The following is a 17,147-nucleotide window of genomic DNA, read 5'->3' on the forward strand; positions in this document are numbered from 1 at the left end:
CTAGGGCTCCCCCTGCCCAAACACAGAGCTGCCCCCTACCCTGGGGGTTGAAAGTTTCCATGAAGACACCTACAGGAAAATCAGAGGGTTACTAATGCAGTCAGTGCAACAAGAGTTCCCAAGATAAACTCAAGAAGTGTTACACTGGAAAAGAGATGAGAGTCTGAGGAACGAGTCATCTTGTAAGCACTTGCAGAAAAATTCCTTCCAGAAAACTGGAACTCCAATATAAACTAGAATACAATGCTTGGAAAAGAACTAGACAAAAAAAGACAACAAAAACCCCAACACCCAGAAAACCCCAAAGCAAACCCCCCCCCTTTTTTTTTTAGAAAGCTTGAAAGGCCAACGATCACTGTAATGATGAATCTAGAAAGAGAAACCTCCATACTATGGAGTCTCCAGAGAATGCCTCCTCTCACTGCTGTGGTGCATGTGCATTTGACAAATAGAAGACAGACTATACCAGGAAATATAGCTAGCCTAGAAAGTTAAATAGACTACAGAACAAAAAAAAAATTGAGAAGTTGGTTGAGTGACCAAAAGTAAAACTTCATATGGTGTCAAATGAAAGAAAAAGCTAGTAATTTCTTTTAAGACAGGTAAACTTACATAAATAATGTCAAATTCAAGAGTATTCTGCAAATGCAAGTGATCTAAATTTCATCATGACTGGTGTGGAAACATGGGAAAAGAACTGAAAGATGTGAATAAGAACTGATACAGAACTGAGAATGAACCCTCAACATGACTGCTTTTGGAAAGTATACTGGACACCTAATTTGCTTTTTCAGTTGCATTTACTCTTTTAAGAACTAAGAGGATTAATTTTTTCCTGACATTTATTTTTAAACCGAAGTGATCTCACCACACTAACAAAAGCAGCGTGACTTCAAATCTAGAGTTTTAAATATCTTATAAATTATTTATAAACTGAAATGCAAATAACTGGAGAGACATGGGGTTTTTTTCAAAGCTCATATTTTTCAACAATGATTATAGCTCATATCCAACAGCAGAGGACTCAATTTATACAGCTGTAGATACAAATAGAGACTGTTTGCAAAAAGTCAATGCAGCTTTTACAAAAAGGGACAATTTCAAAGACAAAAAGTGGATCATCACTCCATAACAACAAAGGTCCTGCTGGTTACATGTTCCATATATCAAGACATTCTTCCATGCAAAACAGTGAAACTTTTTAAAATTAAAACTAAATTACCACTTAATCTAATTCTATCTGAAATGCCAAACTTGTGTGGCAGATCTCTGAACTTATCTGGACTATGCTAAAGTAAGAGAATGTCGGTGTTGTGATCCAAAATATTCCAGTGCCTATTTCTTCAGTCAGAAAAAGAATTCCTGGTGAATATTCTCAAGGCTGCTTAAAATTTTATAAACAAAGCAATTGCTAATAAAAGAATTCCTGGTGAATATTCACAAGGCTGCTTAAAATTTTATAAACAAAGCAATTGCTAACAGAAAGAAAAGAACCACAGTGAAAAAAACATAACACTCAGTTACTTTAAAATTTAAAATATGAACAGAATTAAAAAGAAGATTTTTAGATTCCCAGGCTGCCAGAGAACTTTGACACAAAGTTTTTCTTCTGTTATGTCAAAGATCCAAGGGATCTTTGTCTTACAAGGGACTGGTTGGTTGCACATCAGAAGCCCACAAAGATGCAAAGTTCTCCAGTCAGCATACATGTGACAAGAAACAGAAATAAAAAAGATATATTTTCCAATCTTTTAATTTTAGGGAGTTTCGTTTAGCAGTTACCCCGTCCCCTAATTTAGGCAAGGAATGATCTTCAAGTCACTCATGTGACTTTACACAGTGTAATCTGAGAAACAGAGAAAGTCACTATGAACATTAAGAGAGGAAAAACTTTTCAAAGTGGAAATATAATTATAACTATTAATTAGGCACATGCCTTCTGGAAAAAAAACCCAAAGGAAACAAACAAAAAATCCAACAAAAAGCAATCCACTCCCCAGTCCCAGCTATGGCTTTCATTTAAGACACACTGGGGTATGGCATAAAAGATGGAGCTCCTACACTTTTAAAAGCACAGTTTCTGAGGACCACAGATGTCTTACATGAAAACACGCAAATTAGTCAGTAGATCTAGTTTTCTTTTGTTCTTACAAGGTGTATGATTTATTCTCATGATAAAACAGTTAATTTTTCTTACTTCTATGTGCAAAAAAACTCTGAAAAGCCAGAAGCTTGAGACCAGTAACTGAAAGCTGCTAATCATACTTGATATTTGTTTTTAAAAGCTAACCCTGATATATCTAGTGTGACAAAATGAATAGCAATTCAATCCAGCTTCTTAACAGCTGAGAGTTATATTTTACATCGAACACTATTTTTTTTTGACCATTTTTGGTATGCCACAGCCAGTGCATTTCTAGGTACATCATAAAACTACATTTATAGTGCATCATAAAACTACAAATGCAAACCAAACACTTTTAGGCCATGACCCACATAGTTCTGAAAAGTTTTCACTATCCTTATACTTCTGCTGCTTTGCAAAAATGATCCACCACCAATGCATTTTCTTCTTTGGAGGACCTACTGCAAGGCTCATATGAAGTTTCCAGAGTTATTGCTTTTCAGGGAGTTGAGTTTAGAACCACAGTTCCTTACAGGGAAACAAAGTTAAATTTTTCTTACCATTTTCATCTACAGCAAGTACACTTGCTCCCTTCCCTAAAAGCTCTTGAACTACAACCGTTAGTCCATTTCGAGCAGCAACATGCAGAGGTCTGTGAAGACAAGCAAACTCATATATAAACCTTAGAACAAGTTATTAAGTAAGATAGGTAGCTTGCATCTAGTTAGATGCAGTACTTATACTCCTGTGTTATTCACACATTATATAAATATCGTAGATATAATAATTAAGATGGGAAAAGCAGCTGATCTCTTTTCTTATTGCAAAGAAACTACAATACCAATTGTGAACTTTCTTCTTTTTATGGCAGCACACAGTGAGGAAGCAGTTGCTAGCAAAGACCTGCCTGCTTATGGACTTTATTATGTTAAAATATCAGAAACGCCTCGTGCCTTACTGTTGATAAATCCTTCACTCAACTGTTGTAACAGATATTTTCACATCTGAGAGTTACTGCATATCACTGCACCAATCACTAGAACCCTAACAGCCGGATGGTAGTCATATTTTATTGCATGTAAATGCTTACAAGAGATACAAAAGCATTTAATCAATCTGTCTTTTAGAAACCACTATATTCCACTGAGATTAGAGATTAAAAAAACATTTCACAGTATAATGCATGAAGCAAGAAAAGCAGATTGCTTTTCAAAACTTCAAACTATTAACCATAAATCAATTTTGTGTTGCCTTGATCTATGAAGGCTATATTTATCTCAAATATTCTATCTTTTTCAAATGCAAGTTTTTAAGTTGGTTCCCACTGGCTTAAATAAAACCCTACCACCACTCAGCAGGAAACAGGATAAACAGCTCTGCTGTTTATTACTCTTCCCCTCTGCTCTATATTACTCTTCATTCATTCTAAGATTCTTAAAGTTGTTCAAGTTAACTGTGAACTATATTTTGAGTTGGAAACAAGCGCCTTACCTAGAGACCAGAAACGTAAAAGATACAAATAGGAGCAGCTGTATCTATAGTGCTTACATTAAAATATTAAAAATTCAAGAATTATCGCACACCATGGACATACTGAAAAATGTACTGTAATTAAAATAATTTTAATATAGAGACCAACAATTTTAATTTGTATCTTGCCACAAAGAAGGACTTTGTTTAAGCTGTTCAGAAAGTCAATTTAGTTATTAAACATTTGTTAAAGCAGTGATATTTTAAACAGCTCCTAAAACCTTGCAGTTTATATAAACATTTCATAGAGGTGCAAATGTGTACCTATTTTCCCCCATGACATCTCTCGATCAGAGCCAAGGCACATGGGTGGAATTACAAGAGCCTGTGGTAGCGTCCTTTCCCACTTCTGTTCCCATCTCATTTTTGTTTTCCTTCTCTCAAGACATCCTTGCTTCAAGCCAGAAAGAGGCAATCAATCCCTTTCCTGCTTTCTGGTTATTTCAAGCTGCCTGAAGTGCACCATGGTGAGCAGCAAAAGCAAAGGAAGGAGTCTTACTATTTTAACTCCTTAGTTCAAGCAGTTCTCAAGCAGATCTCAGGGAATAGCTGGAAGAACTGCAGGAGTTTAAATAAGACAATATTCCAGAAGGGATGTAATGCCAGAACAATATTCGAGTTGCTTATAAGTTCCAGTGTTTTCTTTTTTTTTTTTCCTAAATGATCTGTGATAGCATTATTAAAGCAGTGTAACAACTCATGTGCCTAACTTGGCTACGCTTGAGATATCAAGTATTGTGTGTAACACAAACATATTCTCTAAAAGGAAAAACACAGAAGAGTCATTTTAACAGCCCATCCTGATTGGTATGACATTTCTAAGCTTTCCTTATGATTTGGGCTAACAAAATAGGCTTAATTCTACTTGAGAGAAGATCTTTAGGAACATTTAGGAATAGCGGATTCTCCATGATATTTAATAGTAGTGTTTCATCCTCAAAACATGAAATAAAAAGCATGCTGAAGAATAAAAGCATAGTTCAGGTAGTTGGTGGTTTTTTGTTTTAAGTAGCTATCTTTGAAGATCAAATCTTAGTTTGCCTTGAATGAGTTGTTAACTGAAGCAAATTTTAATTGAAAATTTGGATAATTTTTAACATAGAAAAATATTGGTTCACAGGTAATCTCAGTGGATTGCAGTAATTCCACACAGGAATCACAACAATGTTTTATTTATCATCCCTTTCACCCATCTAAAATTGGAACTTCAGGTATGAGCCAAACACCATTTCAATTCCAAGTCAGTTTAACTTTTGGTACCTGATAAACAACTAAAATTCAACCAGTTTAGGGAAAAAAAATCTGAAAAAGATGCCTCTTTATGAGCAAGATATGCACCAAGAACTCATCTTTAAAATACCCTCACTGCTGATACGTACGTTTGCAAGGCTGCATTGGTGGCATTGATGAGGTTTCTATCCGTAATCTTCTCCAGTATTAACAAGGCACTAGTTTCATGACCCTTAAACACAGAACAAACAGCTGTCATACAGCAAATACTCTTCACAAATTGCTTTGAATGCTTTTTCAAAGTCACAGTATTTTCAAACAGTGCTTGATAACACAAAGTGCAGCACTGGTAAGTCAGACCACACACACCTTGCCGCAAGCCAAATGGAGTGCTGTGTTCTTAGAACTGTCTTGCAAAGTCAGATCAGCCTTAGCACTGCTAACCAGCACCTCTGGGGAAATAAAGATTTGTATTAACTAAAAGCATATTCCTTAAAATCTAAATGGCTCACATTTGTGCAAAATGAAAACAGAATTTTGACCAGATATGTTCACAAGAATGTTAACTATAAGGCTACTTCACCCATAGTAAGATTAACAAAGCTAAGAGTAGACATATATAAAGTTTTCTCTTTACCAACTGTATTCGTCTGTCCATTTTCTGCAGCCATCATTAAAGGTGTTTTCCCAGAAGAATCTACAGCATTTACTTGAGCACTGTGACCAAGCAGAAGCTGTAGACACTCAACATGATCTGTAAAAGCTGCTGCATGCAGAGGAGTTCTACAAGAGATCAAAAGAGAGTATGGCCATGTTCAGCCATGCTTTCTACTTTATTCAAAGGAACATCCTGACAGATCCTACAAATACAAAGGTCTGGGCAGTCCCTCCCACTGATCCTTTGCAATCAGTATTGCTGGAGTTGTGACTGCTGCTTTTAGAAAGCCACCTTCTAGTTTCAAATAATTCTCCCCCATGTAGTTTATAATAGAGATACAGTTTGATTCAGAAAAATTAAAATATGTATAAAATGATATCCACAAAGTGATACAATTTAAAACATGCTCTAACTTGCCTGTATAATGAAAAGTTAATCCAAGTTTATTAAATCAGAACAGGATTTTTAAAAATCCAAAATTTATTTCTAGCCCAGAATAAAAAAAAAACCTTCAGAGAATAAAACTAGGGAATGAGGAGTTAACGTAAGTAGCAAATACAAAAACTCCAAATGATTGAAGAATTAAGCACAGCCGGAGTATGACATTACAAACATTCTTTTGTGCATTTATACTCTTACCTTCCTTTTGAATCTGTTGAATTTACAATACCAGCACCTAGCGTATCAATTAACATTTCTGCAGCACCTTCATTGTCATTTATCCTATAATGAATTAAACAGGCTGTTATTTACAGAATGATAAATCTTTTGTTATATACAGCAATGAAATATATGAAGAATAATTTTACACTTCCTTACACAGCACAATGCAAGGGACTGAAAGAATTTCCTTCCATTTTCTGAAAAATTTCCTGTTCCAGGAGCAGCTCTACACAACTGTCATGACCTAAAGCAAATGTAAGAGTTAGGTATTACAAAAAAGGGAAAAGGTATAATGATGGATTACAACAAAAAATATATATCTAAATTAGATTAAGCAGTATTTTATTTCAAAGTTTCTAAGAAAGACCGGTTATATTCAACAGGGCTACATTAAGGAAGTAAGGTATTTTTAGAATCCTGAAAATCAAACTGTAAATTTTATGAAATTTAGAACGTATCTCATGATGTCTGAAAAATATCCAGAACACTTAGTTTAATTCTTTACATCTTTGAATTTCAAATGCTTCTGCACAATTATCACTTTGTCTACATGAAAACATCTCCACCATTTGAGCTTTATTTTTGTTCCACTGACTTGCTAAACCTAAACAAAAATGAAGTCGATAGTCATAACAAAATCTTAAAAAGAACACGTTCAACCCATCATATTAACATTTTAAAAATTCTATACCCTGCTGCTGTACAGGCAGCTAACAATGGTAACTATTTGTTTGATCTTCAATGCCTATACGCAGAATACCTTAGCTCAACATTCACTGATGTCTAAAGATTTGAATTTTCGTAAGTCCTGTCAAATTTTCATCCTACAAATCAAGCATTTCTCTCCATTCTGTTTTATTCAGAGATTGTCACCGCTGTGAAAATGGATCAAGCTGCAAGAGTTTAATTTTATGAATGTGATAGAGATGTTATTTTAGTTCAAATTATCGCCCAGTTGCATCAGCTCAGTAGTTATTAACTTAATAATAATTGGAATAAACCCTTACTTCTTCATTTTTCTCTATCATGTCACTCAGAGGTGAAATAAATGACAACCTCTACTACGTCAGAGATGAACATACAGAACAAAATCTTTAGCAAAGGAGCTGAATGAATTTCCTACCTTTTAAGGCCTCCCTCACTCTCAAATCCATGAAAAGTATCAGTGAAGAAAAAAATAAATTCTTATTCAATCACTTTTCTATACTTTAGCTACTTATGCCTATCATGGTTGATACGAAGCAAGTTTAAAAACACATTTAATCTGAAAACATTCCTCCCAAGACTCCCTGTGAAGGTTATGTTTTTGGGATATGTGGCCCATTTCTATTCAAGGATACTATGCTGAATTTCTTGAAAAACTCCTTGAGGCATAAAACTAAGAAGATCATATATAACAAAAATATAGGACAAAAATAAACATATCTTATTATGTATTAGATGTTAATATATTCCTCTTCAAGATACCACATCTGTCATATTCTCCCATTGACTAATACAAACAGAAGGAGGACAGACTTTACATGTTGCTTTTCTACAGAGTAATAACTTCTACCTCAGTATAAACAAACACATTTAGAGCTGTATTTTAACTTGGCTGTATGTTACCATTATAGCAGGCCCAATGCAGTGATGTGTAGCCGTGATTGTCTGCTATTGCAGGTACTGCATCCACTGATGTAGCTGACTGTAGGAGAGCTCCCAGAACACCTATATGGCCACAGGCAGCTGACAAGTGTATAGGGGTTCGTCCCCTACAGTCTCGTAGTAAGGACTTAGCACCATGTTGAAGCAATGCTTCCACGCATTCCTCATGCCCGGTAACTGCCTGTAAGAGGGAGAGGAAAGAGCTATTCATGTATATAAGCCAAGGTGTATAACTAAAGCAAGCAAACCTCAGGCAAGTCCTTGCATTTTTAATTAATAACAAAATAAGCAAAATAAGTTATTATTCTTAAACTCGAAAGCTGCCATTCTTTCAGAAAAATGGCAATGTCTTGTAATCTTGATGACAGAATATTTTCTTGGGATAACATGGAATGAACTGCTAATCTCTAGGGCTCATTCAATTGTCTTATCTGGCAGAAACTACAAACAAAATATTTGGAATATGGCATGCATCACACTGTTCTTCCTCCCATGAACACTAACTCCCCACCCTCAACAAAAAGCTGTACTCTAGGACCTCTCCAATCAACACTTCACAGCAAGATTAAGACACTCTAGAATGACAAAAGAATTCTGAGGGTAGGTTGCAAACAGGGAAAACCCACCCTTTTGAACGCAACTAAAAAGACGATTAAAACTAAGAATGGCAAGAGGAGAATAATGAGAAATTGAATACCACCACATACTAAGCCTGTTCTTGAAATAAGGACATATAAAACTCTCAAGAAAAGAGAAGGAATATTATCTTACCCCTCTATGCAATGCTGTCCTTCCCCACTTATCTTTGGCATCTACATTTGCTCCTTTGTTAAGGAGTGAATAAACGCAGTCCGTGTGCCCATTGAGAACTGACATCATCAGAGGAGTCCTAAGTAGAGAGCAAAATACAGTGTAATCTACTTGGAAATCTAATAGACTAGCACTCAGCTGAACTACAACAACTACTACCCTTCTGGTTAAAATTGTTAAAATTCACCTCATGAATGATCTCCCCTGGCACTACCTTCACTCCGGGAATGCCAGTCATTTGGTTTATAGATTCAAGAAAATAAATTAATATCCCCTAATTGCAAAGTCCTGATTCAGTTACTAGAATCCATTTTCTCAGCATCTAGACAATAAGACACATTTTAGTTCCCTCCCAGCTGAACATTTTTCACTATCAACATTATGTTTATTGCAATACACACAGTTGTATTTGTCCAAATTCAAATATAATCTCTCTTTAAAATAATAAGTTAAAAATCACCACTGTAAAATATTTAGTTTGTCCTTTCATAAAATGCAATGATTTGTGAAGAATGGAACGTCTATCATTTAAACTCACTGTCCATTTCCATCTTGAATGTCCACTGCATTCTGTGGTTCTGCATTTCCTATCAATAGCCGCAAACATTCTGAATGACCATTTGTAGCTGTAAAACATTACAAAAATAAGGGGTTTACATTAATTGCCTTTGAGTATATAGCTCAAACAGAGCGCTACCCTGCTCAGACTAAAGCCCATTAGCTTGAAAACTCATTGTACAGCTTTACCATTGTTATAACTTAAAATATGAACACTAGAAAATAATTTCAGAAATCAGGTATTCTCAACTGTACAGTATTAAAAGTAATTGAGTCAAGCTGTCAACTGCCAACAATTTTTTTTACATATAAATGAGGTTGCACACATTAACCATAATTAGAATATATGCTTATATGACATCCACAAGAAGGAATAATTAAATATAGTAATTATGATAAGTTTTGCTTGTTTTAAGGCACAGATAACCACATACTTAGCAAATGATATACAGATTTTGTAAACAAGTGTAGCAAGAACATAGTTATAAAATAATAACTGCAATCACACTTAGAAAGGGAAGGAAATGTAATGTATAGATATAATAAACCAAGCAGTTAAAAGACACGAGGAAAAAAGAAACAAAAAATTGAGAAATCACATTTAAATGCAGCTCATGAAAGATAAATGATTGCTTCTTGGAACAGAAATTGTTTCTGACCTACAGCTGCAGTATTCAGTCCACATAAGAACAGCAACAATTCATGCTTCTGAACTGACAGAAATGCTAACACAAGTTAAGAAAGCTAAATCAAATAGAAGAATACAGCTCGTGCTCATGGACAACAAATTAAATGGTTAGAATGATGATATTTTGTATATAATGCTCTTTTAACAGCAACATTTCTGTAACAGCATTACTATAAATGTCAACTTTAATAAGCCTATTTTCAGAGAGAAAAAAATAAGAATAGAGAATGAATGTTAGAGTCTGAGAAAGGTACGCTTAGACATATTTTCTAGGAAATTTAGTGAGAAAAGGACTGCTATTACTTTGAAAATGTTCAGGAGTCATTTAAATCCTTAGAAAAAAATCCAAGTAAATTTTCATGTCTCTTCTCAAACTGTCAAAATTCTCCAAGACTCCAGTCATTTCTAGAAGTATTTTACTGCCAAGACAGGCAACACAATTCACCTATCTAAGTTTGGGTTGTGTGCTGACACTCACCAGCACACCTAGCTCAGTCAGCTGAATGGACAAGGACAACGCACCCTTCCAGAGGGAAGTGTGGAACAGCATTCCTTGAGCTGAACTGATTTACTAGATTAATAGTGCTTTCTACTCAAAACTGTTTTGTTATACTTTATCATCTATTCCTAAACACTGTTTCTTAGAACATTAATTAGACTTTGAAATACAAAGATGATCCACTTCAAAAGACAAAATTTTAGAAGTTAGAACATACCTGCAGCATGTATTGGAGTTCTCTTTACAACATAATCTTTCACCAAGATGGATGCTCCCTGATTAATCAGCACATCTACACATTCCACATGTCCCTTAAAGGCAGCAAGATCCAGTGGTGTCCTTCCATTGTTATTCCTCACATCAAGGTCCAGCAGTGACTGTACCAGCACTTCCAGAGCTTGATGGTGGCCATGATAGGCCTACAAGAATAAGAAAATTCTTCAGTTTTCCCATCCTTCACATTTTTTTTCTTTCTTACCAGGACTACATGAATGAAACCATTAAGACAGTATTTTTGTTTTAATATTTAGAAGAGGTACTGATATAGCACATAAGTAGTTACAACAGTTATGACTAATTTAAAAAAAATCCCACAATTTCAGCAAAAAGGTTGGGTTTTTTTTCTCTATTTTATCTATCTATTTATCTATCTATCTATCTATCTATCTATCTTTTTTGTTTTATCCTCTCAGCAGCTGCAACTACTTTCACAAAATCATCTGTCTTCAATTTGTAAAACTAACAGTACTTTGAATACTGCATGTTTCATTGCTTTATGTCATAGTTACATCATACTGAGATTATTTCAAGTGAGGAACATAAGCAAACTTAAGTAATTCCTGTTAGCTTTTTACATAAAATATTTAAAAAATCCAGTAAAAAGAATACAGTACAAATAGCTTTCATTTACCACTATTAAGGATTATTTTTTCCTTTGGTGATATATATATAGATACTGCATGAGATTTACTCTATTTTCAGATAGTACAGTGTGGTTTTTCAATTGCATGAAGTTCAGTGAAAAGATGGAAGCTACATATTCAGCTCCTTACTCTGTATTTTGAGTATATTTGTATAGACAGTTTTATCACTGTCCTACATTACTCTGTGAAAATCTTTCTTCAAGTATTAAGGAAAAATATTTCTCTTACTAAACAACAAGGAGAGTAAAACAATGTGGTCATTAAAAAAAAGTCATAACTACTTACAGAGCAAGTCTTATAAAAGTTTCATTAGTATAAATTATAATATAAATCTTAATTAGAAGATTCCACATGAAAGCTGTTCCATGAAGCAAGTTTCAAGTGAAATGCAAAAACCCTGTATACCTCATTCAGGAATATTAGTGCATATGTTTGCATTTTTATTGTTATTAAGCTATTTTGAAAAAATTCAGAATGGATAAACCTGTGCAACCACTGTGTGCCACTAGAAGAGCTGTCATCACTAAAGAACGAAACACTTACAGCTAAATGCAGTGGACTTATAGGTGCTCTGTTGTCTGAATCATTCAGCATGTCAGTACCTGATGTTTCCATTAGCTTAGAGAGAGAAAAAGTCAGAGTAAGTGCAAAACCCCTCATCTTTAAAAACACTTAGCAATAATTGCTACAGTTTCCAGTATACACAGCTTGAAAAGGAAAAAAACCAGGAAGAATAATATAAAATTACTATCTCCTGATCTCCTTCAACCTTTTACAGAGTTTGAATTACAGTGACTGCAACCCTTCCCCCATATTCAGCCCCTAAGCCCAGTTGGTTAATTTTGCATAACAAAGCAATAATTAAATCAGAAACTAAGCTAAAATCATTTTTTCTGAAGTAGCCATATGAAATAATATAGATGAAATGTATACAAAGGGAAGACAAGGACAGGTGATAGCAGCAGGAAAAAATAAAAAACCGAACAACCAACCAAGTAAGCTTTTAGATTAGGTGAAACATCAGCAAGAAAACAATATGAAAGGCCAGAAGGCAGGATTGATTTCTCAGAACAGAAAAACATTTCTGAGAGAGAAAAAATGGTCTCAAAAAAGGCAAAGGTAGTATGGCATTAAAATACCTATGTATATACATTTCTATCTGTTACTTTCAGATGTATCCAAAAGTTTTCATTCTGGGTCTTTTTCAAGACCATTTAATCGAGTACACAAGTAGAATTAAAACATTCAAAGTGGCTGAAGAACACAACATACATTCAAATCATGTTTTCATTATCACACTTTTATAACATGGTCATACAATTGTTTAAATAAAAAAGTATATGGCTTAAAAAATAATTTCCTATTTTAAAATTCCGAAGTGCAATTAAATCTAAATTGCAGTTGAAATTAAATAATACATTTATGCATTGAAGAAATGGTAGAATAAGTCTAAAAATAAGCATTATTTTTAAAATTACATGTTCTCTTTTGCTGTATAGCAGTACTTTAACAGTGAGAAATAATAAACTTACAACATCTAGAGGTGTTTCGCTTGCAATCTGCAATTAAAAACAGTCAGAATTCATGTTTGAACACATTTGAATATAAAACTACAATTGCAATAAAAATACTGAAGCTGTATAGCACAGTGTATCAGATAAAGGAGCAATAAAAAACTAACTAAGGCTTTATTATCTAAAATATCTGGCCAGTAGTTACTCTAACAACATGAATTAATTTTATAAGGCACCCTTTCTTTACAGGTTTTCCCTATATTTTCATTTGCTCCTTCTAATGACCTTTAAGAAATTTCTTAGAAGTTCTTGATGGTTATTTTATTTCAGCCATCAGCAAAAAAAAATTAGAAGTATAGTCTAAGTTAAGAAACAAAACAAAACTAATATTCCACATTCTCAACCAGAGGATGTCCTCTACTCATCTGAGAATGTATTATCTTTAAAGCCAGTATCCAGCATCTTAGCTCCTCATCTTCTTCTTTTTTAGGAATACCAAATGCTTAAATATTTATGCTTACAGAGGCTGAAAAACAATATTGACCCAGCTTACAGGTGAAGAACCAAGGTGGAAGAATCCCCTGGCCTCTCCATCACACTGTGTAAGAGCAGCTGTTACAGTTTTCATCTATGATACGTTTTCTTACCAATTCAAGACACAAGCGATGACCATAAGCCGCTGAATAATGAACTGCGTTGTATCCTTGTTTGTCTCGGATCCCGGGATTGGCATCATTTCTTAGCAAGTATTCCAGGCACCTATTCAAATTGACATATGCAACCATGTATCTAAATGTTGAATTTCAACTTAATGCTAAGTGATAAATTGTTCCAATTCAACTGGAAAATAGAATACAGCACACAGGGACACTGATTTAATGTACAACATTGGCTAGGACTAGAAAACAGCTAACTCATTACATCAAAAGTTAAGGTCAATCACAAAACTTCCAAAATTTGAAAGACTCCTACTCTGCAGACATCCTCCTGCATCTTCTGAATTATCTGACTCAGTTAAAACTTGTGTTTCATGGCTATTTTTCTCCTAGATGACACAACTGCAGTTACCTTTCCTAATATCAATGATTACCATTTTGTATGTTTTTCTGCATCAGTACATTCTTTCATACTTATTACAAAAGGAAGACAACCATGGTGGTATCCTGGAGTCACACACACATACACTTCCACAACCAGACACTAGTTTTTTGATTTGTTTATACAGTAAACAGACTTAGTTGTTTACATACTTATATCCTACCATTCCTTACTTTCATTACGCAAAGTTTTAAGGCAGAAATTATCAGCACAGTTTCAAACCACAGACAGCCAGAAGGATGAAAAATAGGGGATTCAAGTTAGCTCACTTTCTCCCTAGTTTTCTTTTTTTAAGAGACTCCATGTGTGCACACTAAATTATTCCAATCAATAACTCTAATAATTCATGATTTTACGTTGTCTATAATTTCAGCAACATTTTACAAAGTCACTATCACGACCTTGAACTTGTTGGTGAAGCCATTTGGCTTCCTGAAGTGTACAACAGGTCAACATCCCTTCTCTCTGGGATCACTAAATACTTCTTTATCAGTTAAACAAAATGCATATGAAGACAAAAAATATATTATCCTGTCAAATCTAGCTTGGAATATTTCTTTCTTGACACAGTTTACCTAAAGGTCTCACAGATTACCATTATCAGTAGTGACAAATGGATATACTGACAACATGAGGGTTCTAGTTCCCATTTATCTCATTGAAAATTGTTTGGTAGAAAGTTCAAGGGAATTTCAACATTTTTAGTTGTATGACATGGATATACTGTGATGTCATGTGGAAAACTTTCAGGAGGAGGTGGCAGATTTAGATTTGAGAGGCAGGAATCCTAACCTGCCCCCTGATCAATGACATTAAGAGTGCAAATTTGATCATTCAAAACCCCAAGAAACCCCATTCAGTCCTTGGAGAAATACAGGCAGAAATCCTACAAAACCAGCCATCTCCTGAGGGAAGACAGCATGATGCTGTATCATCAGAATTCTGAGTTCCTTCAAGGAACAGCCCGGAGTCAGCAGATGGAACAGAGCAAGTTCATCAGCTGAACGACAACCAGTACCAGCCGCGATGAAATGGAAACACATTTCAGCACAAGTAAAACAGCTGTACCAGGTCAAGGGCCTGATAACCTCATGTGCAACAACAGCTATTTGCTGAAGTAAGACCTGACATTTGCTTTGCAAACAAAGGTTGAAAGTAACAAACCAGGTGAGTGAAGATTAAAGGGGCAAAAAACTGCAGGAAAATCTATTAACAAGGAAGTGTCTCATTACAGAGGACTCTGCCTCATCAAAAAGTTGAGACAAGCAGAAGCAATGCCAAGGTGCAGACTGACTTTCATCATTTTGTGCCCAGCATAAAGGAGAATAGGACTTAAGCAGGTAGTGAAAAAGGTAAAAATGCCGAGTTTTAGAGAGTAACATATGTAACGTAAGATGTAAGTAACTTTACAACAGGTTCAGCATATCTAATAAAAAGCTACCTGTAAAGCACATCTATGTTTTTAAACCAATTAACTCAGGTTTTATTTGCCCAGTAAACAAATGCCTGGATTTTCTTAATGGCAACCATGCTCGCATGTTTTTATTTGAATTAAAATGGGATGAGATTTCTGAGAACTCAAAGACACGTCAATTTGTCTCATTAAGTAAAAAATTACAGTTCTTACATTTTATTTGTCCACTCATCTAACTTTCTTCGTTAATTTTAATCAGTGATTCTGTGTTAAAATTCATGGCTCATTAACAAATGTTACACGTCATTGGCCTTGGCTACCTAAATTTCTACACTTGTGAACCTTCTCTATTTGTGTGCTCACAAAACCCACAATACAGTAAATACGATGCAGGAAGCTAAGTCTACTAAAAATGTTCAAGTACCCATTCTTTCAGTGCAAGAATTACTTCAGTGCAGATAATTACTTTTGATGTTTCTTTGCATCCAAGAAAGAGATTAACTTTGCATCTTCCGTATACTTAACTGTCCTCAACAGGTCTCTTAAAAAAAGAGATTAATCAAACTTTCTGAAAACCCAGGTAAGTTAAATTTATTTCCCATATGCTTATTGGTGAACTGTCCATTAGAAAATTCTAACATAGAAACAGCATGGTTTTTTTCTCCCCTAAGATTCTGCTTATTTTACCTCATTCTGAAATCATGTTTTTCTCTCTAATCTTGTCAAAATGAGGCTTACTGGTGTTTGTTCCAGATCAGAAGCATTTGTTAAAGATACAGAAGAAATACTTCTAATCTGGAACAGAATATAATTTTCAGCAAAAACATCCTCATCTCTAAACTCCGTCTTTAAAGATGTCTGAACAAAGAATGTAAAACCACACACAACTACATTTGGAATTTCTATATAGATGGCTTCCTGACATGTTTTTTCCCAGGCTTTATATTCCAAATGAATAATCATTTTAACTTAATTCCTGTTTTGAATATGAGTTGAGCAGCACTGGTTTTCCAGCTGTTACTAATCATCTTGCTGCATCAATATAAAAAGCTTCTCCTCAGGCCATTCTGCTTTGCAGCCTGTCTTCCAGAGACCCAAATGTTAATCAGAAGGGCAATACCACGTGGGTCCCACAGACAACCCTTTGAGTTACCTCACAAAGCTCTGCGGTATTGTCATCACCATTCTTGCTTGTGCCTTTTGTAAGACAGATGGCAAAATGATGTCATCTGAAGAACCATTATAGTTTGGAGGTTTTCAGAGCAACAGGGAAGCTAAAATTAATCCTAGCTCAACTTGTAAGAGTGCACAATTATCTCAGGAAACTCCAGCAGGAATTGAAAGTATATCTAAAAAGCAACAGTTTTATTTTGAAATCTGGCTTTACATAAAAAAAGGGATGTTCTTCAAATGTAAGTTCAATGGCCACGATAATATTCTTTATTTAGCCTTCAAAACCCAATCTGTAAGTTATATGCCACCTCATTCCTATTGCTACCTCACCTTTTAAAAGGTGCTGTATTAAAACAAGAGAATATGGCACAAAGCAGCACTTCTCCAGTGAAGGAGTCACTGTATGCATGTGAAATGCACACCATGACCAGTACACATGAGTGTGTGCACAAGCAAGTGCTGCTCTTCTCAAGTCTCCTCAAAATATGCAATATCTGGAGCTTAAGTAACCTCATCAATTTTATGCTATCTATACACACTTTGCATGACAGCTTTTAGGGCATTAATAAGCACGTAGAATATAACCATTAGTTACAAAATAAACATATGTAAGAGAT

The 17,147-nt window shown here is 34.8% G+C and overlaps 1 protein-coding gene across 3 annotated transcripts in view; it reads right to left on the reverse strand.

Moving 5' to 3' along the window:
- The window catches only part of ANKRD28 (ankyrin repeat domain 28), a 119,136-nt gene that overhangs the window by 4,703 nt on the left and 97,286 nt on the right, over positions 1-17,147 (reverse strand). For all 3 annotated transcript variants that reach the window (XM_027638994.1, XM_027638995.1, XM_027638996.1), the window contains exons 15-27: positions 13,493-13,604; positions 12,864-12,890; positions 11,875-11,949; positions 10,626-10,827; positions 9,202-9,289; positions 8,625-8,742; positions 7,815-8,034; positions 6,363-6,450; positions 6,183-6,266; positions 5,523-5,668; positions 5,255-5,337; positions 5,035-5,117; positions 2,686-2,777 (exon numbers count right to left, since the gene is read on the reverse strand). In XM_027638994.1, the coding sequence (XP_027494795.1) occupies positions 2,686-2,777; positions 5,035-5,117; positions 5,255-5,337; positions 5,523-5,668; positions 6,183-6,266; positions 6,363-6,450; positions 7,815-8,034; positions 8,625-8,742; positions 9,202-9,289; positions 10,626-10,827; positions 11,875-11,949; positions 12,864-12,890; positions 13,493-13,604 (1,418 nt within the window). The remainder of the gene's footprint in view (positions 1-2,685; positions 2,778-5,034; positions 5,118-5,254; positions 5,338-5,522; positions 5,669-6,182; positions 6,267-6,362; positions 6,451-7,814; positions 8,035-8,624; positions 8,743-9,201; positions 9,290-10,625; positions 10,828-11,874; positions 11,950-12,863; positions 12,891-13,492; positions 13,605-17,147) is intronic.

This window comes from Corapipo altera, unplaced genomic scaffold, assembly GCF_003945725.1.
Source record: "Corapipo altera isolate COAL_440 unplaced genomic scaffold, ASM394572v1 44, whole genome shotgun sequence".
NCBI classification, from domain to species: Eukaryota; Metazoa; Chordata; class Aves; order Passeriformes; family Pipridae; genus Corapipo; species Corapipo altera.